The sequence below is a fragment of the Rhinichthys klamathensis genome, unplaced genomic scaffold (genome assembly GCF_029890125.1).
Source record: "Rhinichthys klamathensis goyatoka isolate OS25496 unplaced genomic scaffold, OSU_Roscu_1.1 h1tg000432l_1, whole genome shotgun sequence".
NCBI lineage: Eukaryota > Metazoa > Chordata > Actinopteri > Cypriniformes > Leuciscidae > Rhinichthys > Rhinichthys klamathensis.
In genome coordinates, this window is record NW_026606928.1 from 18,245 (window position 1) to 45,348 (window position 27,104).

At 37.6% G+C, this 27,104-nt stretch overlaps 2 protein-coding genes across 2 annotated transcripts in view; both read left to right on the top strand.

Annotated features, from left to right (window-relative positions):
* The first annotated feature begins 549 nt into the window (after positions 1 to 549).
* cavin1a (caveolae associated protein 1a) lies at positions 550 to 15,825 on the top strand. The gene is given in 3 exon segments (XM_056235880.1): positions 550 to 1,120; positions 1,122 to 1,280; positions 14,338 to 15,825. Coding segments are annotated over 3 exon segments (1,326 nt in total). The 5' UTR covers positions 550 to 706; the 3' UTR covers positions 15,091 to 15,825.
* Positions 15,826 to 21,156: 5,331 nt separating this feature from the next.
* The window catches only part of stat3 (signal transducer and activator of transcription 3 (acute-phase response factor)), a 36,323-nt gene continuing 30,375 nt past the window's right edge, over positions 21,157 to 27,104 (top strand). Inside the window, exon 1 of the mRNA XM_056235875.1 lies at positions 21,157 to 21,371. The gene's annotated coding sequence lies outside the window, so the exon portion shown is untranslated. The remainder of the gene's footprint in view (positions 21,372 to 27,104) is intronic.

The following is a 27,104-nucleotide window of genomic DNA, read 5'->3' on the forward strand; positions in this document are numbered from 1 at the left end:
TTCCTATGGTGATTCCAATAACGCGTATCTTTGATCGTAATTTTCAGGATCAGGTTTACGCTTTATTGACTCATAATTCTATTTGAGCTGTTTGTCTCATACCCTTGCATCAATGAGTGAGTAAGTGAGTGGGTGGGTATGTGTATGTGTGTCCCTTGCCAGGCTCTATTGGGAGGGTGGTGGAGACTCCCCTTAAAGGGTCAGTGTGGGTGTGACCTTACAGTAAGTGATCTTGGTAGGGGGCTGGACTGAAGAGGGAAAGGGAAGACCTGACAGGCGGGATTCACAGGGAGCTGTGGTCACACTCGCACTCGCACACACCTTGGAGAAGAGAGTCTGTTTCCACCGACTGGCTGACGTCCCAGAGTAGACTTTAGGGAAAGAGGAAGGGAGGAAAAGTTTGAGGCAGTCTAGCAAACCTAGAGAGCAGTACGTAGTGGTAGTAGGTAGTACAGGTGTAAGACTTGTTAAAAGATTGGTTCAAAGTAGTCAAGAAAAGTTTTGAAGAGTTGCCGAAGGTTGTTGCCTGCAAGTTGGAGTCATTCCGCTCTGATCATTGGGTGTCTACTGTCATTCAAGTCTTTTTTTAGTGCTTTATTTTTACCCTGGGACTGCATTCTTTCACACTGGGCCAAGTGTGAGTGTGATTCTGCTTTCTGTCTGCAAGTAAGCTTGTGTGCGTATTCATCAGTGAATACTTGAAACCATGGCCGACACAGACTTCAAACTGGAGCGTGCCGTCTTCGCCGAAATCTCTGATGATGATGATGATGAGGAGGTTGCCTTGGTGCCGGCTTCTACCAAACCTGCCACGACAACCAAAGTGTTCAAATCAAAACGAGGCGATGATGATGATGATGATGATGGTGACCCAACGAAGGAGGTGGACCTGGTGTTGGGGCCGGGACTCGATGGAGGTGGCACTGGTGAGTCCGAGAAGTCTGAGGCCCAGGCTACCGGCATGTTGGTCCTGGCACTCCTAGACAAAATCATAGGTGTGGTGGACCAGATCCAGCACACTCAGACAGGTCTCGAGGCCAAGCAGGAGACCATGGAGAAGAACATGAGCAGCATCCAGACGGAGCTGGCCAAGCTGGCGAAGAGTCACGTTGGAACGGCCGGGGACAGTCAACAAGCTCCTGGACAAGGTGCGAAAGGTGAACATCAACGTGAAGAGTGTGCGAACGGACCTGGAGAAGCAAGTGGGACAGATCAAAAAACTAGAGAACAATGAACACGAGCTCCTCAAGAGGAAGAACTTCAAAGTGCTCATCTTCCAGGTGAGTAAGGAGTGCATGACTGAGTGTATGATTGCAGACATGGCATTCTATCTCCTTTCATTTGTCTTAACTAATGGGTACTAATTAGTCTTTTAGCACATACTTGCTTTCAAAGTGACTTAAAGGAACTCTTGAGCAAACTAGAATTATTTGACTTGCTCAACTGCATGGATCCCTTCTTGCAGGGTTTGAACTTAAAGCATTTTTGTTACCGTTCTCAACTCTAACCAAAGGGGTACCTTTTGATTGTGGAACTGGAACTAATTCTGATTGGTTATAAAAGCTTGAGTCCAGCTGATCTGTTGTCTTTTCCTCACTGTTCTAGTCTAGGTTTTTTAGGACAGCTGTAGAAACTGCATTTTCTGACTGATTTTGTTAGGTTTTCATTGTTTGACTGCAGTCGTTTTTGGTAGTATGGGCACATTGTTTGTCATAGTAAAAATGGCAGTGCCTAAAACCACCATATGTTCCTTAATCTATATCTTGACCTTAAATTGTTACCTTGGAGTTAGCTTTTTATAACACAATTAAACACTTCAGTTGTTTCAAGTATTTTAAGCATGTTCATGTTGTTTTGCTTGAGTGTATTTCCAATCCTCTTTCCCAGGTTTCTTTTGGAGTACTCATGGATTCCTTTGCAAGGCTTGGCCTTGAATTCCCCACTCAGTATCATAAAGTGTCAGTTCACTCCTAAGTGAACCTTCAAAGGTTCCTGTCTCACCTCACAGCAACCTCTGAAAAATACTGGGTCAGCACATTCCATGAGTATACTGCAAATACTACATGCATGTCGAAATTAGCTGAAGTTTGTAGAAATGTATGTAATACAACTTAAAAGAGCGCGCACACACCACACGGCAGAGCGATGTAGTGAGAAAGCATGTTTCAGACAGAATCCTGTGGGGTCACGTCAGTAAAATGTGCTTTTAAAAGAAGTCTCTTATGCTCACTAAGGCTGCATTTATTTGATCATACAGTAAAATCGCAATACTTATGGTATCGCAAATAAGTGGTTTCTATTTTGATGTATTTTAAAATGAAATTTATTTATGTGAAGCTGAATTTTCAGCATCATTACTCCAGTCTTCAGTGTCACATGATCCTTCAGAAATCATTGTAATATGATGATTTGATGCTCAAGAAACATTTCTTACAGCATTTATTTGACACATAATTTGTAAGATTTTAATGTTACTTTTGATTAATTTAATGCATTCTTGCTGAATAAATGTATTCATTTCTTCTTCAATTAAAGTTTTGAACAGTCTATTAGAATGAAGATGTTTATAATATTATTATAGATTATTCACAAATATGATGCTTATAATAGACTGCAATGCTTTCCAGATGATGCACTGCACTCTTTCACAGATGTCTTAGCAATGTACATGTTCTTACTGGAAAAATAGAAAAGGTAATTGTACACTGCCTGCACAAAGAGAAGGCCTATACTTTCCCCCTCTCTCTCTCTCTCTCTCTCTCTCTCTCTCTCTCTCTCTCTCTCTCTCTCTCTCTCTCTCTCTCTCTCTCTCTCTCTCTCTCTCTCTCTCTCTCTCTCTCTCTCTCTCTCTCTCTCTCTGGTGTGTGAGATAGTTGGCTGTGGCAGATAGTTGGCAGGTGTTTGAGGGTATAGAATGAAGACATTATAATTTATATTTAGGCTATATATTCTGCTTTGCTGTTTAACCGTCCATAGAATTATAATCCTGCTGTAATTTAAGATAGATTTGCTGATTTCTGCAGATTTGAGTATTATCATACACTCCAGTCTGATATCTTTCAATACAATATGGTTTACACTCACAGTATTTAACTTACTGTACTTCAATAGAATATGAAAGAGTTTTCTACATGAACATCTCTGTTTAGTTTACTCATGAGGGGAATTGACTAGGAAGAGCGAGTGTCATTTATTTGAATCGTCTTAGAAACTGATTCACCAAAGGGATTATGCAAATCAGGTAACTGCTCAATTTGCTTAATACTAATATATTATACAAGTAGGCTACATTTTTTCAAATTGTAAATAACACAAATATTATGTATGTTTTACTAGAAAATAGTTAAAATTGTACAATTGAGTCAAATTGTTTCCAAGTAAATCCTTTTTTAGCATTAAGGCTTTTATAAGTTTCATTTACATAGAGATGAGCTGTGTTTGAGCTGAAAAGAATGGCCATGCCATCATTTAAATGGCTAATCCTGGCAGTGCTACATTTAGTGTTTGGTTAATTCTAAAATGTGGAACTAGGTTATTTTAGCCATAAGTGAACAAGGTTATCAAATGTTTATGTGCTGAAATATTGGTTTCACTTTATTTTGGTGGTCTATTGATTATAAGTAACGTTGCACTACATGTCTCACTCTGAGTATAAGTATACTGGTAGGGTTAGAAGAATAAGCTTTGAGTGCCTAGAAAAGCGCTATATAAATGTAATTAATTATTATTATTATAAGTTGATGCACTTAAGAAGTTACTTCTAACAGAAAGTGTTAGGCCTACGCCTACCTGAATATTTTCTATAACAGCTCCGAAAATAGCACCAGAGACTTCATATGTAAAAATATTCTATCTTTAGTGTTTTACTGAAGTGCTAGATCAGTGTGTGGTAAAGCATTTCACTATGTGAAGAGAGTCTTGTGCAAGCAAGCTGTGTATTAAGTGTGTTCAGAGCGTGCTGGATCGCAGTTTGGACAGAGACTCCCTCTGAGACCCTCATTCTCCTTGAAACTTTCCCTTACATTCTAATTACAGTATAGTGCAGAATTCAGTAATGTCTGCAAGGATAATGACACTACCGTAGGCTACCGTCAGAGAACCTTTCAGTTGTAACGAGCTTTGTCAGAGATTCGATAAGTCATTTGCTAATATAGGCCTATACCATAAATATATTTGAAATAAAATAAATTTAATATTAATCACATTTTATAGAACTAAATACAATAAATTAGCATGATATCATGGTTGCCTAAATGGTAGGCTACTCGTTGTGATTGACAGTGCAGTGGATGGTATTAAATATTTCTCCGTTATATATTTGTGTTTAATGGCTTAAATCGTCATTGTGCGCCAGTAAATGTGTTGTTATTCAGTCAGTGATCTGACATCATAGTCAGGATGAGGTTCGGCGTGTTCCAGCACTTGACTCTACACTAGCGTTACTGCATTTAGCCTCACTAACGAGTCGTTTCCTTCCAGCGCTGCTCTGAGAGGCTGGACGGGGGAACACTGGTGATGTAACTGCTCTCTAATGGTTTTAACTGAAAGATGGAAGATTACAGGAGTCAGTGAGGTCATTTATTGGTATATTTGTAAAGTGTTCTGTTGGCTTGTGCACCTATTTCTCCAGGCAGATGTTAATGAGGATCATTATGGTCTGTTGGGGATAATCAGAGAAGATCTTCCCGATGGATCACATGCAAAGAACCAAACTCAGAAATGCACATTAGGTGAAAAACATGAGACATATTCGTTTTTATTCATATTTTTATTTCATATAGTGTTAATGTAAAATGTCAAATATTATAATTGCATGCATGCATAAGTAGATATGCATATTTGTTTACCAGTTGGCAAATGTGCCCTTGTACATACAGTGAAAATAAAATAAATACAAATAAAAATTGTATTATCCGTATAACAATTGACATTGAATTTGTAAATCAAATATAATTTAGTATGCGCTCAAATTGCATGAACTCCACGAGTTTAAAATCTGATGATCATGATTTGAAAATGATCCAAAGAGCATCTTGTGCTTTACTGTTCAATTTTTATTTATTAATTTATGTATATTTACACTTATTTCATATATTAATTTTATGCATTTTTGTTATTGGTTTTACTACAATAATATTATTATTTATTTCTAGGGTAACAAAAAATATTTTCACTGTGATCACAGACAATGGCCACTGTATGTACTACCTTTTAAAAGTTTGGGATCAGTAAGATTTAAAAACAAAAATGATAATACTTTGGATGCATTAAATTAATCAAATATGTTTATAATGTTACAAAAGGTTTCTATTTTAAGTAAATGCTGTTCTTTTGAACTTTCTATCCATCAGTGTCATGAAACAAAATATTGCAGTTTCCACAAAAATAGTAAGCAGCAAGCTGTTTTCAACATTGGTATTTTTTATTATTATTACTTAAGAGTCTATGACTTGATCATTATTGCTGCGATTATTATGTTTCTAGCATGTTAAATTATATGTTTGGCAACAGTTCTTCTAATTGATGGAGTGTATAGCTTTTCATTTCTTAATTATTCATGTAGGAAGACACATCATGGCCATATTCCAGAATGACAATGTCAAGATTCATCTAAATCCTATTTACATCCAAACAGCGATTTTTTTTTTTTTTTTTTGGCCGGGCTTATTTTAAATTGATATAATATTTCACAATATTACAGTTTTTAATGTATTTTGATCAAGTAAATGCAGCCTTGGTGAGACTTTCAAAAACATTAAAAATCTTCCTGACCCCAAACATTCGAACAGTACTGTATGAGTCTAATGAGTTTATATGTGTGTGTGTGTGTGTGTGTGTGTGTGTGTGTGTGTGTGTGGATTTAATTGCTCATGAAGTTTCAGTTTCAGTCTTCTCTGATGGAATCTCCACTCAAGTTGCAGGTTACACTACTGGCATTTATCAGATATCTAATCACAGACCCCTGAGGTCATAAATTACCCCTGTAAAACTGGACATGTGTGTGTGTGTGTGTGTGTGTGTGTGTGTGTGTGTGTGTGTGTGTGTGTGTGTGTGTGTGTGTGTATGCGCGCATGTGTGTGAGAGAGAGAGACAGAGACAGAGACAGAGACAGAGACACATTAATGGGTACACACATTAATATTTCTGGTATAAATAAGTGGACATTTTAATTGATTTATTCAGAATCGACATTGACATTATTCTCAGAAATTGTGTAAGTCAGTACCAGAATAGTAATTACAGGCACAAGTAGGACTCCATTAAGTTCTTTTTTGTTTTTTGGGGGGTGAAAATACATCCACTGACCTCTTGGTCGTCAGTCTCAGTACCAGCATCTCATGTAAAGACATTTTCATTGCATTGTTTAAAATGTTATTTCCGTTTGCAACTCTGCACCTGTGGTTAACATGCAAGTCAAAACGTACTATTTTTGGGACACACATCAACTGAATGGTATTAGCTTGCTTGTGCACACAGACCATGATTGTAACAGTAGTGTCATTTCTGGTTAAGCTCATTCCCACTACATTAAACAAAACGAAAAATCATGCTTTGGTAAATCGTAAAATTCAAAATGATGACTTCCTATGTCATAATTGTGACTTTTTAATTCAGAATTGTGACTTTATATGGCATAATAATTATGATTCTCAAAAGCATGATCTAATGTGGTGGGCTTCCATTCATTTCTCTTGCAGTCTGGTAAGAAAATGTTAAATGCTAAGAGGTGTTTGTTGGATAGTGGTTTGCTAGGCGGGAGATGATGAGGTGTGGCTGTGACTTATAGGGGTTTGCGTGATCTCCAGCGTTACTGTTGGCCTCTGCTCTATTTTTGCACTGAATTCAGGGTATCATATTTACCCAGACAGCAGTGTGTGTTCAGTATGAGCGTGTGTGTTTACATAGAATGCGTATTGCGTGTTAGTCCAGGCCAGAATGTGATGCTTGATGAATGGGCTGAGGTTAAATGAGGCATGAGTTGCCACCCGTGTGTGTGTGTATTAACCGTCAGTATAGGTGGTCACTGTTCACTGTTATTTTTTTAACATGTTAGATAATATGTCAAATATAAGATACAGGAAATGATAACTGCATGTGTCACATCGATAGTGTATCGCAGGTGTTCTCTCCCAGGTCCTGGAATTACTACATACTTTCATATCGCTTGCATGGGCCGGGCTGCAGATGAAGACGGAGCAACACTTGATACTGTAGCGCCTGAGCCAGACACAGCAGAAATGCACATCTAAAATCTAAAGATAAGACTCGCCTTCAGTTATAATAAACCTGAATCATTCTATTCCAATTATACTGAATCCTGGTGTCATGGTGGCAACAAATGCAGTGATTGTAAATACAAGTAGAACTGTTGATCATGTATTTTTAATGTGTGTGCAAGGATATATGTATTATGAATCTGTACAAACAGGCTGGTAAAGGAGGTTATTAGGTGAAAAGCCTTTACCTCTTTGACATTATGAAGCTGTCAGATACAGAAGCATGAAAACAGCCGCTGGCTCCCGTTTCAGCCGGAGAAGTTTAATATAGCCTTCAGCCAATGAGAGACAGAAACCTATAGTGTGTTGGTGTGACTTTTGGATTCATTTGTTAATGCTGTCTTGGCCCCTTAGAAAAACAAGTGCATGTGGTGTCCTGACTGACATAACACAGATCTTGACTCTTATGCAAGAGAGAGAGATGATATTTTTGTAATACCTGTCATGATGAAACCCATACTAAACTCATGGTTGTTTCACGTTCTCAGTGGGCGTTTTGCTGTACAGCTGCTGTTCTGAATCCAACAGAACTCAACAGCTGCTCAGTGTCTCAACCTTAACATGCCTTTCAACATCACACACATACACAGCTGTTATCAACCCATCACCGGCTGATTTTGTTTAGCTGGAAGTGTCATGCAAACTACTGCACCAACTGTTTTTGGCGCTGCCTTGGTAACAGTTGTCATGGTGCATTGGTCCACAGATAGCTGTTAATCTGTGTAATTGTTTGCCTCTTTTAGGGGGTTAGGACAGGGATCCGTCTATATATACAGTGTGGGTTGACGTTCTTTTTAGCACAGAGCTTTTGAGCAGGAGTTTCGGGGTATTATTCAGCACCAGACACACTGGCAGCAGTATTAATGTGCTGTTTATGGTTACTGTATTTGTACTGCACTAAATAATTGCAAACAAGGTCCAAAATGAACTTTTTGGCTGCCAATGGTGAGTGAATTGAGACAATTCACTGGCCATACATACATATTTCTTACCAGCAATGAAACTGCAAGACAATGGAATAAAATAGCCACTTTCCTTGCATTGTTGTGGAAATCGTGCAGTTACTTCTAGCTTTATCTGTCACAATATATATATATATATATAAACGATTGGAATTTTGCTGGTCACATATTGTTTTAGTCGGAACTGTCACCCCATTTTCTGAACAGAGACGTCAAAATGAACCATTCAGACGGTTGGTTCAATGGTTGTAATGGTCAAACTATTCAATGGTTGTAATTCATGAATGCATATACAGACCTAATGATTGCAATAAAATCAAAGCCAATTGTCTTACCAAGTTGTGTTCCAAATTTGAAGTTGATATCACAAATATTAAAGTTCCTGTGAGATTTTGTTTAGGTGCTGTACCAAAAATAGCCACCGGGCGACACCCCAAAAAATGTTTTTTGATGCGTTCTGTGGGTTGGTTCTGTGACAATCTAATAATTTTCTGTCACAATATCACGTCTATCACAAAACAGTGGGCAAATATGGAACCTTGAAACTCAGACCTTTCCAACTGTATGTGTTTTGCCAAGATTAGAAAACATTTTGATTATAAAATACAAGGGGGAGGAGCCCGCTAGGTTTTAAAGTACCATTTCCATAGTAACCCAATCTCCGATTTCAAAACAGTTTTCACAAGATGAATTTTGAGTTTTAAGCTTTTGAATGATACCTAATTGAAATAAAAGATGTGACAGGAAAAAAAAGACAATTTAGGTTTTAGCTCTGTACCCACAGACTCAACTATAGACTTAATAAAATTGTTATATTTACAATAATTAAAATTGTTATTTTTACAAGAATCTGTCTGAAAGTGTACTTTACTGTGTGCACATTAATGTGGTTTTTAGCATTTGACTTGTGGCCTTGGTTTACCGAAGATAATATGCAGTATGCACTTTCATATTTCTTTTTGGTAAGAAATCATGTAATGATTTCAATTATTCTGACAATGGTCTGCTGCATTAAAATGTGCCTGCTCAGCCAAAAGAGATAGATGCTGCAATTCATCAACGGCTCTGCCATCTTGGAATGGTAGAACGAATGGTAGAACCTTGGTTTCCTGAATTTACGGCTCAGTTCATCATATAATCAATGTTAATAATCTTTTTGTTGAGAACTTTGTTGGGAGTTTGTTTTATGAGAGAAGTCATGACGTGTCAATTAATCTCTGCCAGCAGTTCTTTTCTGCACTGTAATTATTTTAACATTCACAGTTTAATACGAGCTCAGTTTTATGGAATTTAGCTGTTAAAAACATGGTGCTATGAAAATAATCACTGCTGTATAAAATATACTGATTTGATAATTGTTTAATTTTAATAATATACATTCATTTTATTTAAATATATTCTGGTTCAGGTGTTTTACCAGTACTTTAATTGCAAGTGTACAATAAGCAAAATTGTCAGATTTTTAGAATAGTCAACACAATTTACTTTATAATTAAATTTCATGTTTACGGGTGGATCTTGACCTTTCTAATACGGTGGATATGCAGACTATACATCCATCACCAGCACGTTACTGGAATTTGATGTGGTCGTGCAAATTGTTATGGGGAAAAAAGGCTTTCCAGTTATGTGATTTCCTCCCCAGTGTTTCCATATTCTCACTTGTTCTCTGTGTGTTGACACTGAGTTCTCTCTGTTGGCTTTGGCTGTTTGGATTGAGCTTTGTGTAACATCTCTGGTCCTCTACATTCTGGCTTGTGCTGAACTGGGGTAGCCTGGATGCCAGCCTGAACCCCGCCCACAAAATTTTTTTGGTCGGGAAGTTCGGTCTGGACTCGATCCATTGAGGAGTAATTATGATCGGTTCAGAAATCGTCGGGCCAATCAAATTACCAGGGCGGGCTTTATACGATGATGGACAGATGATCTACAGTTACGTAATCATCACGTTATCAAAGAGCGCTTGGGTTGAACGTTGAACTGGTTTCCCTCAGAGATGACTGCAGCTGGAGAATTGAGATGGATTCCGCTATCACGTCTGTTGTAAAAGAAATCGACAGCGCATTAATTTTAAAAGACGAACAGAGAACTGCAATCAAGGCATTTGTCGATCGGAAAAAAGATGCGTTTGCCGTCCTTCCTACGGGATTCAGCAAAAGATTAATTTATCAGCTGGCTCCTGTGGTCGCTAAGAGAAGATGGGACGCGATGAAAACCCTGTGGTCGTTGTGGTTTCTCCTTTGGTCGCACTCATGGAGGACCAAGTAAAAGAAGCAACACTCATTATTTTACTACTACTTCCAGCATGCGTGCTGTTGAGTTCTGTTGACAGCTCAGCGTTGCTCTGATTGGTTGTAGGTCTATCCAATTGAGTGCAGGTTTTTTTTTTTTCCTGGTTCGGTTAAGACACGCCTCATAATCAAAGCCCTATGGGGCAGTATCAGACTCACGTTCTGACTAGAATATGAGTATGACGAAGTCAGGCTAAAACTGGGGTTCACATGAGGACAATTTTTTGGGGATGTTTATTAGGTGTCTCTTATGTCTCTCTCGCATTCTCATCCTAGGGCGTCATATTTGACATATTTTGACATTTCGTCTATACATCCAACGCACATGGCACCCTTTAGCGTCAATATGAGACGCAGATATAGATATGGGTAGGTTTAGGTCTGGGGTGGGGTTAGCCAGGGTTAGACCGCTAGGAGGCGCCTTCTGGATCATATCTCTCTGCGTCTCATATTGACGCTAAAGGGTGCCATGTGTGTTGGATGTAGACGAAATGTCAAAAGCGTCAGTATATGACGCCTTGGGATGAGAACGGGCTGCTCTCTCACACATAGCACAATATCTACAGATCTTCCGTCCAGCTCTTGTCTCTGAGTAGCCAGGGTGAGTCAGTCAGTGGATATGGGTGCACAGTATATTTACTTGTTAGGATGCAGGAGGGAATAGCTATGAGTGTATGAATGAGCACTGTTCAGGGAATGAGGCTGATGCAATGAAAATAAGAAGAAAGGCCAGACTAAAATAAGCGCACACACATCTTCAGCCTTCACAATAAGGAAACACATGCACGTTTATGAGGACTTCCATTGGCACAGGGCTAGAGGTTGAAAAACGAACAGATTCAGGTATAATATTTATTTGGAAATTGTCAGGAGATCCAGAGAGTCCTGTTTTTGCAACTCTCCTGGATCCATATTAGTTTAGGCTTAAACAAAACACAAAGCATCAATTATTTTTAAGACCACCAGAGGGTGTGTTATAGCCTACTTCTAGATACTACCATTATGTAAAAATTCTTTCAATTAGCATTTGCTTTAATAACGTTATATGACAACTTACAATCTGAATGGAGAGTTGGGACCGTGTCAATATGCTTAGCATCTTTTTATGGTAGAACACATTCGGTTAACTTTGTTGTGGAATGTTGTTGTTTTTTTGCCCCAAGGCTATTGAAATATCTTTTCGCTTCTTCATGTTTAGTTTTGTTGTTTTGTTGACCTGTTCAAGTATCCACTGACATCCCCATTTAAGGATGTTTGTGGTTAAGATGTGTTTTGTTGTCTCACTCAAATGTAGTGTGTGTGTGTGTGTGTGTGTGCGTGCGTGCGTGTGTGCTTGTGCTTGTGCTTGATTGAGTTTTTTATTTATTTATTTGCAAGCAGTTGTAGGAAGATTCTGGGATTCTATAAACACCTCAGGTCGTTAAATTTTTACAAAAAAAGTTATTCTTTTTTTCATGTTATTGTTTATAATGAATTGATTGAAGAATACTAAGAAGGTTGATGTCTTACTTTAAAAAATGAATGAGGAGGAGCATAGTGCATGACGTCCCAGGTCACTAAAGGCCTGAGGTATGCGTTTAAGGGTTACAGAAAAAAGTGTGATTAATTAGTCTTTTTTTTATCAATTGACAGCAGTCAACCAAGCTAAATTTATATATATATATATATATATATATATATACAGTATATATTCTCATTTCAAACAAAATTTTAAAACGTTTTGTTTCGTTTTGTTTCAAATAATATGTATGCATTATGTATATATAGTTTTGTTTCAAATAATATAACCATGTATGCATTATGTATATTATTGTATACATTGTTAAAAATATACATGTATAGGCTCATAACAAAATTGAAACCAAAACAAACATTGTAACACATTTGCTTTAAAATGTATTTCTTAATTTACATGCATAAACCACTGCATTTCCAGTGCCCTATAGAGGGAGTGCTGCACTCGTCGTCTGTAGGCTCAGTATCATTTTAGTAATGGCCCACAGTTCAAATGAATCTCATTGACGACATCTCATCCTTGTTGCATAAAAATCAGTTCATTATCTTACTACAAAGCTCCTTCGCCCATGTAATCATGATGATTATCAGTCCCAGCACTTAGACAAGTCATAGCATGTCCTGAATTCCAAATGTTGGTCTATCTGCATGAGACAAATGAAGAGTGAATGACTCATGAACATGTTAAGAACAGGCTTAGGGGTGACAATATTGAGCTATTATAAGTCTTGAGAAGAATGAAGTCCAACTGGTTGAAGCCTTAAATACAATTATTAAGCTGATGATTAGTTTCTCACAAGAAATTCAGTGTTCAAATTTAAGTCCGAATAGGGATTGTGTATAGTCAGCCGGATACATGGACTTAAAATATTGATTTGGGTTCAAATTGTTTTAATAAATAATATCCTCCTGGGACCCAAGAATAGACTTTTGTCCACTGTAGTGGACATTATATTTTAGTGAATTTCTCTGACATCATACATGTCACATGACACAACCTGGGTGTCCTGTAAAGAGCACATTCAGGACTTTTCAGAGATACCAAATGTTTGGAGGTTTCACCATGAAAATAACTTCTCCTTGGTCTTTAAAAATGTCTGACATTAATTTAGTGATCAAATGTAGCATTCTTATGGAAATATGATAATATAGTGTAATTATAATATAAATTAGACTACTTTTCAAATAGTATTTCATAAAACAACATCTCAGGAAAATGTTAAGGGGTTTAAAAAAAAAAAGTTTCTGTTACAGAACAGGGCATTGATTTCAAACGTGTCCACTGTAGAGGACATCAGGACTAAAATCATGTTTATCAGGCATTCTGGGAGACACAACAAGTGAATATGGAAATAAATTATACATCAATATTCCTATGAAATGTTAGATATTATTATTAAAATGTTGCCAATTATTACTCCAATTATTACCCTTTATTCTTTCATTAAATGTTGCTCCCAGAACACATTTATGTGCCAATTAGATACAGTGTATAGATACATTGCATTGAATGGGAATATTAACTTATGGCCATTTTACCCACATATTGCAAAAAGTAAAATGGTGTATCAATTCATTCCATTATTTCTTTCATAACATAGTTGAGAATAATCTTTATACAAATTTTGGTTGAAAAAATCCTGAAACCCCAAAATGTATTGGTGATTGAAAAAAAAATCCCATTGTTTTTGCCTATACATATAATTTCATGTCATTTTATTTTTTAAACAACTTAGTCCTGGCGTCCACTACAGAGGACATAGCATAACGTATGAATAAAATATTATTTCATATATATGTTTTTTTACCATTTGTTTATTGTGCTCTAAACAGTGTGATGACATGGAAAAAAACTAAATTCAAAAAACTTTTTTTTTCTGGGTCTCAGGAGGATATAATCCCATGTCAATACATGCATATAAGGTAATATAGGACTACATTCTACACCGGTAAAGAAATCAGTCTAACAAAAAAACAACAGTAATATCATAGTTTAATAGATTTTTTTGCCATTGTTAAAAAGTGTCGCAAAACCCCTAAACATTGTGGACAGGAAAAAAGCCTGCTATGAAACATGTATATTTGCACATTCTAGCTTTTTATATTCAGTACCCTTTAGTCATACTGAAAGTGAAAATGAACAGCTCTGTGATTCACTTTATATAAAATGGTGCTTTTCATGCCCACTTTAATATCAACTGCTTATGTTCAGATCTAGAAGTTCAAGAATATTCTGATTTGCCTCGTCCAATCTAATCTGAATTCCTTAACTTTTCTCACCTCTTCTCTCAGGACAAAGTGAAACCCGTGAAAGTCTCTAAGAAGCCAGTGGCTGCAGAAGAGGAAGGAGAGCAGGTGCTGAGTGAAGGAGGCGAGGAAGAACACGGCTCCGAAGAGGAAGTGGAGGTTGAGGAGATCATTGAGGAATCTCGTGCTGACCGCATCAAGCGCAGCGGCCTCCAGAAGATGGACGAGCTGAAGAAGGCCTTCAGCAAGGAGCAGATGGAGAAGACAAGGCAGAAGACCAAGGAGAACCTGGAGAAAACCCGACAGAGAACGAAAGAGAACCTGGAGAAGACGCGTCTGAGAACCCGAGAGAACCTTGAGAAGACCAAGAAGAGCCTGAGCAAGAAGATGGATAAGCTGGGAACAAAGATGACCCCTAACACCCAGCGCCGCAATAAGATCCGTAGCTCCAGAGAGAAGATGAAGAAGACACTGACACCCGACCACACTGTCTACGCCCGCTCCAAATCCACCACCTACCGTGTGGCACCCTTCACCTTCCACGTCAAGAAGGTCCGTGGAGGTGCGACTGAACCCACACCCGAGCCTGAGGAAGAGGAGGAGGAGGAGGAGGTGGAGCAGGATGAGGAGCTCCAGGAGGAGCTTGTGGTGCAGGAAGGAGGCCTAGTGTCAAAGGTGGAGGAAGGTGAACTGGTCAATATTGACAGCCCAGAAATGGAGGCCTTGCTAGAGGCAGCTGATCACTCACGGCTGGTGTTCCAGGAGACGGTGAGGCCAAGGGAGAAGGCCGGCCAGTAAGTCCAGTATGTTAAGCCCTGGAAAAAGCTCAACACGGGGGAAAAAAAGAGTTTGAGGTCTGGAGATAAATAAGGATGATGGGATGTAGGGGACTGAGATGTGCTTGATGGAGGATTAAAGAGCAAATGAATGTGGAGTCGCCTCAACCTTTTGCTGAACATTTGGTTTGCTTTATTTCTTGGTATCTCATCAACCCAAAGGTTGCTTATTTTTTTATTAGTACTATTTTGTTTTCATTAATTGTCAGTTTTTCAAATTGACAAATGATCACTTTTTATTGTGTGGAAAAATGTATAATACTAAAAAAAAAGTTAACATAATTTTTAATTTGATCACTAAGACTGACTGTAATGTACATTTAAAATCTTCAAAACAATTGAATGTTATAGTATTTTCTGAAAAGGTGGATGAAAGGAGGTTTGTGCTCCGGAAGAATATTTTCATAAACACTCTCATGGCATTTAGATGTTATTAACTTATTATGTTTATATTGAAGTGCCTATATTTAATGAACACCCTGTGTTCTTTATCATGTGATGTGACGGCTGCTGATTTCAACAGTATAAATTATTAGCAGGCCCTATGCGTCTTGTTGAATATCTGGGCTTTGTGCTTTAATGCCGTGAATGAACTGTTGGAAGCAATTGGAAGTGAAAACTTTGAGGTGCTAGAAAGCTGTTGTCAGATGGAAATATTGTTTTGAGGGAAAATGAATTATAAGATATTATAAGAAGTCTAATCATATGTAAAAAAAAAAAAAAAGGAAAGAAAGTACTGCAAATATAAACTGACGACTAACTTTTTGTCTTTTGAAACTGGGGATTTGATTTATCTCTTAGATTAAGAACTATGGTCAGTTGTTTTGTGGTCTGGCCACTGACGTTAATGTGATCCAAACTCCAAGGCCTGGTTTCACAGACAGGGCTTAGATTAAGCCAAGATTAGGCCTTTTAAGTAGCTTTTATAAACTTACCTTAGAAAAAACATTACTGGTGTGCATCTTGAGGCAAAACAATGGCACTGACTATTTTGAGATCTGTCAGTGCAAATCAGCTCAAACATGCATTTTAGTCTGGGACTAGCTTATGCCTGGTCTGTGAAACCGGGGGCAAATGTTTTAAATGCTTCACTCTCTAATTCAGACTTGATGTAAAAGACTTGCAGTTGCTGCATTTGACATCTTGAGATGGCATAATTTGATCTTTGATCTAGCTCTAAGAAACCTGTAAAATTAAGCAGAATTTCAGTCTCTGAAAAGTTTGCTTTTGAGAATTGAGTTTTATTTATTCTGAGGTGAAATAATTTGACTGTTTACCTTGTTTGTACATATAACCTTTATCATGCTTAAAGCAAGATTTGTTTTTTTGTCTTTCATATAAAGGTACACACAAATACAGTATTAGGTAAACCGGGGCTTACTCTATGGAAAAGGTTATTGATATGGGTTACTGGAAAAAAAAAAGTAAACTGATATGATCTATTCAAGTAACTATGTAATTCAGATCACTGAAGTAAATTGAAATATATCATATTTCTATTCAATATTTGAATATTCAGATCAGTAACTGATCTTTCATTGTACTTTAAGTGCCCTCATGTCAGATAATCAACCCACATTATCGCATAAATAGTCCAATTTTTACAAACAATACACTGAAAGCTCGCATTTTGTATCATGCTATTTATGGTCTTATGCCATGAAAATACACAGCTATTGCAGTGTTCATTGCATATATGGGCAGTAGTTTTCAAGGTGTGATGGTCTGAATGAAGCTACTTATTGGCTCTACTGTTGTCCTTGTGAGATTTGGGGCTGTATAAATGGATTGGGTGTAGGTTGCTTTTAATAAACAAATAAAAGTGTCCATCTTTTCACTCTCTTTTTTTCATTATGTCCCTACCCAGCTATTTACAGTTATCAGAGAGAGCAACAGCTGCACACTGCATCATTGCAGTGTTATTGCTCTGGTGAGTATGAAAAGCTGCATTGAAGATAATGGTGAACAAAGACTATGAAAGGTACTTTGTGGTAAAGCAGAGTGTTGCAAACAGGACGAGGCCGAGGGACGTGAGAGATGCGAGGCCGGTGCGTCTCACAGGTGTCATTTCATTATCACTCATGCCACCAGCCTCGCGCCGTCCTCTCACGTCCCTCGGCCTCGTCCTGCTCGCCACACAGACACAGGCTGGTGCACACACACCAATATCAAGCTGTACCAGCAAGTAATCTGTAGTGTCATGAGAAAAATTTCTTTCAAATTCGGTGTTAGGGCTTTGAAAAAGAAAAAGATGTATGTGAAATTATGGGACATAGCAAAAGCCAAACTAAAGGCCAATTCACACTGCACCGACAGTCGCCAGATTACAGCACTTCTCCAACATTCTAACGCCAATTCAAAATGTAACTCTAAAATAAACGCCTTTTATATTTTGCCATTCTTAAAAATTACATTCGAAATATCATTATTCTGTTAGTCTATATGATTATTCTTTTCTGTAAAATAAAATAAAATGAGGTAAGTTTTAGAATTATACTAAAAGGCCTTTTACTTGCTTAAAAAGTATAAACTGTCAATCATACAACAAAGGGCATGTTGCACATTGTGTACAACAGGTTCCTCAGCTTTTTTTTCCCCTGCGTTTTGATCATGCTGATAAATTAGAGGCCTTAGAAATTTGCATAGCAAATACGATACAGTATGCTTTATAGCGTTAAAATGGTAAAATGAACAGACAATGATCCAGCCTGAATACGGCTGCACACTGCAGTCAAATTTTAATCATTGTCAGCATCAAACAATTTTAACCATTCCCTGCAGCATTCAAGCAGGCTCGGGTAACTCCACTGCTTAAAAAAAACAGCATTAAACACATCACTTGTGGAGAATTACAGACCTGTCTCTCTCCTACCATTCGTTGGATAAATAAAACCGTAACACTGAACTGCAGAGAAAAAAATATATATGATTTGACCCTTTAAAAGGGTCTTTAAAGGCTTTGGAGAAAAAACACAAAACAACAAAAAAGATGGCTTTTTAGATGTTTCTTGAGGTCAGTTATGTAATATAATATAATTTATATATATAATATAATTCAGACCAGAGATTAAATAAGTTTATAAATTAATCCATAATTAAACTCAAAGGTTTTAAAAGCATCAAAATACATTGTTATTAATGAAATGTATACGCTAAAAGTAAAAGCTTGTTTTCGGTGCCATGTTTGGACAGAGATACTGCATAATGCATTACTGTATGGGCTGATTTTTTTTTAGATATTGCTACACAGGCTGGTGTCTGCCCTGTTTTTGTCTCCGTTTCTCTCTCTTATCCCCTCCTGTTCTCTCTGTCTCTTCTCTGCCCTTGGTGGTGTCATGTTGGTTGTAGAGGGAATACATTAAATAATCAATGAGAGGAATCTGATTAAGGAGAGTGCTGTTCCAAAAGGGAGGCAGAAGACAGCAGAACAAAATGAAGGCCACTTTGAGCACTATATATACATCACTGAATCAGATAAAATATCACTGAAATCACTGAAACAGATAATAGTCTGTTTTGGAGATGTACTGTATCATATTGTAAATTGCAACAAAAAAGTATGCAGTATCAATGATGTATGATATGCATGGATTGGTCACTGCACCACACAGTCATATAGCCTGTATATAGCCTGATACATACACCACTGCGCATCTGTGTTTTCCATCAGAGTCTCAGGGGAACAGATGGTTGTGTGTTTGCAGAGAGCAGCATGAAGAACAAACAAGAACCTGAGCTGATGTTTATCTGGACTTTCTCTTTATAAGCTGCATGTGAACTTCCTACCAGGACAAACCTGGAGACAAAAATATACTATAGGTGAGGCTTGTAGTGACAGGGTGGATTGTGTGCAGGGTTTTTTTTTTCTCTTGTATGAATAAATCAAATTATTCTATATGTTGGAAGCGCATTTTGGTTATTAATCACATGTGTGACTTTCCGAATGAGTTCACTTTAACATATTAACTGAAGTCAAACATGCATAGAGCTAAATGCAAAATTACATCATTCATATTTTTTTCTGAATACTCATTCTGCTTATGTGAGTTTGCATTCTGGCCTATTTTCATATTTGAGACCAATAAATGTCTCTAATGCACATAGCCTACTACATATATCATTATGTATAAAATATGCATAATCAGAAAATGGCCAATTTTTGCATGTTATCAGTTGTTCGGATAGAAGTGCAGAAATGCGCCAATGTGACATGCAGAAGACATCAGTGCTGACTATAGCGAGAAATGACATTGATTGCATGATAGCATGTTAATTATTTCCTTGTTCTTTATTCCTCTTCCATCATCTTTGTCATCGTCTGCAAAGGTTAACATAATATAACATAACAAAAAAGGACTTTGCATTTTCTAAAATAAAACTTGAGGAAGTGCTATATTCACTGAGCAGCCGGCCTGTTTGAAGCAGGACTCGACTTGAGCCTCTTTAGATCTTTACAGGCTAACAGATCTGTCCAAAAGTGCAGTCCTTGTATTTTGTTAAAGGAATAGTTCATCCAAAAATAAAAATTCTGTCATTATTTAGTGACCGAATGAAATTTTCCACATCATTCGCCGTATATATATTCTTATATTCTTAACCCAAGTGATATTTTAATGTGAGAATAAACAGACACTAATAAAGTAAAAGCATGTGGACATCATGAGACCTTTATTTCAGTATTAATGCATGCACGTGATGTGTAATTTCCAGAATCCTATCTTGACACAGCATCACATATGAATGTTTTTTTGTCAGCATCAGTTTCTGTTTGAGACAGAACTGAGAGACCAGATGTGAAGGGGAAAAAAACTAGAGCCTATTGGACTTGGACCGGAACTACTGGACTGTAGAAAACATCCTCTGAAGTTTCCATGGAAGCCCATGTCCGGATGTCCTATGACCTGGTAACACCCAGCTTCTATACTCCAATAAGGAAATATACTAAGGGCCTATTTAATGAAACAATGCATATCCAATAATGGTATAAGCACAATGGACCATCCAAAGTTTATTTTAAATCAACCACAACTGTTCAAATCAACCTGAATTTGAAATAAATAGCAGAGTTGCTCAATCCAGATGTCCATGGTTTACCCAGAAAGTTAATTCACTGTGGGTTTCCTTAGGGAATTTCAAAGGGGTTTCTAAAATAGTTTGTGATTTCTGAGTAAGAAATGACTGTGGTTAACATTACTTATAGAGACTATTGTTTGTTCTACATTACAATATAAATTACAAACAGTCACACCTGAAACATGAATTTTGCACACACAAAAAAAAACTTTTAAAAAACTTTAAATTAAAAATAAAATAAAAAACAAACAAAATAAACAAACAAACAAAAATTATTTTATAGAATTTAAAAAAAAAAACATACACATTCATACATAAATAAAAGAATTGCTAATCTAAAACCCCATTAGAAATTCCGAAGCTATAAAAAGCTAATATTTTTCAGGGTTTTAGGGCTATTTACAAATAGTCCAGTCAAGAGCTTTTATTGAAATTTGTTTGCTAAGCCATATTGTTTCTGAAATAAACACCTTTTATATATTTGCCAATCTTAACGTTCTAAATATCTAGGGTATAGGCTAATTATTCTTTTCTGTAAGATAAATAAAATGCGCTTTGAGGCAGGCCTAATATTGATATAGTTTCGCTCTGTGATTTGTGCTCACATTTAAACATACACTTTGTTATTAAAAAAAAAGGGGGGGGGGGGTTGATTAGGGCAGACGTCACGACAGTAGGCTCCACTTTTCACATTCACTGAATTAAAGTTGAGATGACGCAGGCACTGCCAGTAATTCAGATGACTTCCAGGCGCGCTGTTCTAGCAGCGCTCTCTCCCCCCGCCGTGCGGTGCTTCACAGCGGCGCGTCACGAGGGAGGACAGAGCTGTCGGAAGAGCCTGTTCAGCCAGGGCAATAAACTCAGGCGCTCTCGAGCGCGCAGCCTCTATGACCCGCCTCTTTGCGTCATTCGAGTTCAGGGATTGGACAGAATTCTGATCTCGTTCACGACAGCGTCAAAGACCTGTCAATCAAAGAGAAACTGGAAATGTGTAGCCCGTTTTCGCATAGTCCACTTTAGCTTTCGTGTTTAGTGACGGGAAAGTTGAAAATATATTTTTAAAACGGCGTATGATCTCTTAAACGGTAGTTATTAAAGTCAGTAACGTGTTGACTACGCTTATTTCAGCGGGGGACATTTTCTCAGAAACCTTGAGCGACACATAGAGGGGTAAGTTGCTTTTTAAGGCAGTGAAGTAACGCGTTTTGACGCAATTCTGTGGATGTTTCTCTGTGAAGATGTGTTCTTCATGTTTCTCTGTGAAGATGTGTTCTTCAGTTTCTGTGTCAGATTGTGTTCTGCAGTGCATCTTTAGCTCAGGCTGTGCTGGTGTATCGATCACAATCTAAACCGCTAGATTCTGAGAACGGGATATGCGCTAGTGACGGAAATAATGAACACATTGTTTCACTTGAGCCGTTACATGAAGCTAGAAGAATGTTACTGTGACCTGACAAGGCAGTAGTAGTAGTTAGTCTACTTGGAGAACATAGTTTCACAAACACGTCTTAGTATGTTGCCAAGTCCATAACCAAAACAAAGAGTTTAAAGAAACAAAGTTTTTCTTTTGTTTTGTAACCTGATTTTTCCCCCACCTGTTTTGCTGTAGCTATATCTTCGTTTCCTCATAAATGCAGATTCTTGCTTATGGCATGGCACGTTTATAGATGCCATGTTGTCAGTGAAGCCCACCCACTCGTCTTGATCTCTTCTTCTCAGTCAGCCAGTAAAGCCTTATTTGTGTGCATCTCAGCATTTACAATAGTGCTAAAGTGTAGTCTACTTATAGGACCAAATAGACAATGCTGAAATTACATTGGACGAGGAAATAAAGTGAGAAAGGGACAAGTGTAAAATAAATAGGCCTTACTAGCCAGAATCAATGCTTTACTGGCATGATTGTCCTCATTTGTAGTATCATCAGTAGGCCTACTTAAATTTCTGAATAAATAGGGTGACGTAAATTAAGATTCATATTAAACGCAAGCGAAAATAAAAGAGACAAGGTTAAACACAATACATATATAAACAAATTATAAATAAAACGTATTGTTGTTATTATTATTGATAGAGTAGCCTAGCCTAGAAAACGTCTCTCGATTTAATTTCTCGTTGCAGTCAGTGGATTAGGCCAAATAGAATCAGCTTTTTATCCGGTTCTGTCAGCTTTAATGCTTTAGTGTTTCTTCTTTCTATCAGTTGCACTGGTTGGAAGGCTATATCCTTTTCTCACGCGCTGTCTCCAGGGGGATTCCCCACCTCTGCGCCATGACGTCACCTCTTCCAGTATATGGCCGAGGGAATCCTCGCGTACGATGGCATCGTTCTTTGCTTCTAGTTGGTCACCGCATTTTCGCTTCTGACTTTCATAGCTTTTTACGGAATTTAGTTTTTACTCGCCAAATGAGACCAGTTTCACAAACGAGTACTATGATGACCGATAAACATGTAGAAATGATTGATTGCGATATTTGTTATATATATTATATATTAGGCCTATATGTTATATATATATATATATATGCTATAGTATAGGCTATATATAGTCTATGATATAAGTAAATTATTTTTATATATGGTAATTTACCATAGTATATTACAGTACTCGTGAAAGGTTTGGATACAATTTCTCATTTTTTATTATTTCAATGTTTTACAGTTTAAAGTAACAATTACGGCACCAAACTACGGTATTAGTATTGAATGAATGAGGCATTTATATAGTGCTTTCATATGTACTACTGTACACCCAAAGCGCTTTACAATCATATCAGGGGGTCTCTCCTCAACCAGCACCAGTGTGCAGCATCCACTTGGATGATGCGACGGCAGCCACAGAACAACGGCGCCAGTGCGCTCACCACACACCAGCTATAGTTGAAGAGGAGAGAGAGTGATAGAGCCAATTCAGTGGATGGGGATTATTAGGAGGCCATGATTGGCAAGGGCCAATGGGTGGAATGTGGCCAGGACACCGGGGTTACACCCCTACTCTTTACGAGAAGTGCCATGGGATTTTTAATGACCACAGAGAGTCAGGACCTCGGTTTTACGTCTCATCGAAGGACGGTGCACTTTGACAGTATAGTGTCCCCGTCACTATACTGGGGTGTTAGGACCCACACAGACCACAGGGTGAGCGCCCCCTGCTGACCTCACTAACACCTCTTCCAGCAGCAACCTGGTTTTCTCAGGAGGTCTCCCATCCAGGTACTAACCAGCCTCAACCCTGCTTAGCTTCAGTGGGCTACCAGTCTTGGGCTACAGGGTGATATGGCTGCTGCTAACTGTATTAGTTACGGTATTACTATCCCTTTAACTAACATCATGAGGCACATTTCCCATGTGTGGTGCACACTTGATGACTGCTTTCCCTGTACTATCTGGCCCAAAAAATTACAAATTGTTCTTAATTTTATAAGGTCACAAAAAACATGCATATTCAGTTATATGTGTCAGCCAACTTTTGATTGGTTTTTAAAAGTATTACCGTCTGATAATATGATGGTATAACGGGGTACCGCATCACTTCCTCTCTACAAAGGTTGGGGTTTAATAATATACATTTACGTCATGATTGCAATAATTAGTGCTCCATACCTTCATCCTTTGTTTTTTTAGCCATGTGGATCTTCCTCTTTTAAAAAAAAAGTTCAATAGCAGGAAACAATACATTGACATTCCCAGAATTGTCTGTGTGACACAGGGGCATAGCCAGAATTTTATTTTTGGGGGGTCCCGTCTTTAATTCAGGGGGCAACATATATATATATATATATATATATATAGCCAGAATTTTTTATATACAGGCCTATTCTGGTGGGTGCGGTGATGCGGTGGCCACTCATGTAACATGTAAGGGTGGCGCTGCCAATAAAGCACCTAATAGCTGTCACAAAGAAGTGGCAAAAGTAATGATTCTGAATATGTAAAATATAGCAAGGAGATATTTTAATTGTTTATTAATAAACAAGTGTTTTCTTTGTCAGTGTCGGCTAAGATGAAGTTGACGATGCTGACTCGCGATCTTCAGTAGTGAACGCGCCAGAGAGAAATGCACATTTCATAAGGATTACATAAGCAGAGAGCAGTCTGTAGTCTGTTTTCTTTCGTTTTTGAATTGCTCTGTTTAAAAGTAGACATGTCTGTGAGGCAAGTAGGCTACCTTATACACTGAGTTTCGGTTCATTTATGAGACGAGCTCCAGTTCACGCGCCGACGCCCCTGTTTCGTGATTATCTCTATATCGTCTGCTATATTTACTTCTTATTTATTAAATCCAGGCAATTGGTTGATGAAACATTGATTAAAATTAAGATACAATTAATACAAAACGAAATTCAGGTTAAAGAAAGGTTTTGTGCTTTCTGTTTGATGTCTCTGTGAAAGTTTTAAAGCATATTTTAGTGCCGCTTTCAGAGCGCTCACGTCCGTAACATTGTTTTTTCCTCATAAATGCGAACACGAAAAATAAAATAAAATAAAAGGAATATTTTATGTACTGTGGAGACTGAGAGACAACCCTTCTTCATCCGGTGGGTAGTATTACTTTGGTTTGCGCAGTGTAATTCACATAATCAAAACATATTTTGCCTCCTAAAGTTTAAAAAAAAAAACTTTTTTTTAAGCAATCAGAAATAATAATGCAATCAAAAATGTAAATGAGGCCCTCGTGGCTACGCCACTGGTGTGACACCTCGCCATTGATGTTTAATTGAAATAACTATGTTTCTTCGTTAGTTTTCTCTTATCAGTTATGTACATTATAAAACCCCAAAGAAAAGGATTTATTGCATTATTTTAGTGTCATATCATCATGTGTAATATTAGGGGCCAAGCCCGAAGAGGATAGCCCCTATTGTATCTGTTAGTTTTCTTATTATTATTTTTCCCGAATGGGAGTCAATGGCAGCCTTATCAACGGAACATACGAAAATGATGAAATTTGGCACACTTGTAGTGATGGTAATGAATAGTAATTGTACCAATTTTGGAGTCCTAAGGACCAACTCTATAGCACCACCACCAGTTAAAATAACAGGCCTTAAATTTACCTCTATCTTGACCTCTATCTTGTCTTCTCGCTTATAATGCGCTTCAGAGAAGGGCGTTGAGTTCGTTTTTCCAAGGACTCAGACCACAATAATAGACAACTTGTATGCACATCTTGTTTTTTTCTGGGTCTCTAATGACTCACACCATTATCACTGAGTGAACTGATCTAATGAAGGCCATTTGTACCTTTTGCTAGTAGTGGAACGCCATATTATTTAGTTATACTATATTGTATAACTTTAAATAGCTAAATAAAGCTTTTTTTATTTTTATTTGTTCCTTATTTGCAGCTATTTCTTGTAGGTTTTATCATGCTATTTCTGTAGCTTTCTTATTTGCATCCACATACCCCAAAACAAGTTCTGCATCTGCTCTTTGCCAAAGTGCTTCCAACATCTGTATTATTTGGTCATACTGCATCGGTACTGCATAATGCTCCTTCTGAGCCATTAGCATAACATATCTTCCAGGCATTATTATATTCCTAGTTTTCCAGTAGGTTAAGATGAAAGGGAAACTTCATTTCATTGGCATCACATTTGTTGTCACATTAGCAACAATCAGCGTGACCGACTCAAAACTAACTCGGGGGAAACTGTGGTTGAAGACAAACCTTCACAGTTGAAAATATGTGGGTGGGGAGGTTATTGATTCATAGCAGTTATTGTTGGAACCATTGAGAGGTCTGTCAGGCACAGCAGTTGTTTGTTGAACCATTGAAGCTTATTCCGTCAAGAAGGAAATGGTTCTTAAGAAAAACATGGAAGTCAGCCATATACTTGCTTCAATAACCCTCCAGATTGACTCCATATATCTTAATTTGCAATGTTGTTGTTGTTGTCAAATAGGCTTGTGTTTCTAATGGTACTCTTAATTATGTGTTGCACTGGTCAACATAGAGGTGCCATTGTAGAAATGCACTATTTGCAGTCAGTCATCCATGATTCATTTAACACGCAAAAGTGTCCAATAATTGGGGTGTAACCAAGATAACGTGTAAAACTTTTACAGTAAACTTTCTGAGTGCACCTATAGATGTGTAAATGTGAGAGTGTCTCTTTATGTGATGGATGTTCTCTCAGTCTGTTAATTAGCATAGGGGTGTTATTATTGATAGGAATAAGTTAATAAGCTGAGAAGTTTCAACCATTCTAACTGGTCAGCAGCATGTCAACCTGGCTGTTCAGCTGCCCTCATTAAATATTAAAGCTTTGGTTGGTTTGTGCCAAATAAACAGAATTGTGTCTGCTACATGAAGACCAAGTGCAAGTTATTTCCAGTTTGTCAGTGTTTCTTTGTTTTACATACAAATAAATATACACAGTGAGTATACACTGGGGTTTTTTTTTTGCACTGATGTCAATGGGTTTTCAGGTTTTAATATTTCCAAAGGCTATCAGTGTTAAAACAGATACAATTCATATTTATTGGAATTTTGCAATTGAAAACTTGTTCTGCAGACAAGATCTTTGAGAGAGATTTGAGAGTTTCTCAGATGAGTTCTGTCATTTCTTTGAATTTCCTTCTCCTCTTTTTTTTTTTTTTTGCAAAACAGCGTTCTTTTAGGTGGATCTAAATGACATTTTTTGTGATGTTTAAGAACAGTCAGATATCTTTTTTTGTGCAAACTCTTGATTTAAAGAGGCTCATAGGCCAGTGTTAAAATGCCTTACTACTGCAAAAGTGGCCATTATCATTTTGACTTGATGTAAGATGAAAGTCAGAAAAAAAGACACGCTTTTGCCACCTCAAAAGTGTATGATACATACTTTCTTCTCATTGTGATCATCATATGGAAGGCTCCATGTTTCATTTGCTATGGCACAGGTTTGCAGTCTTGCATGCTTA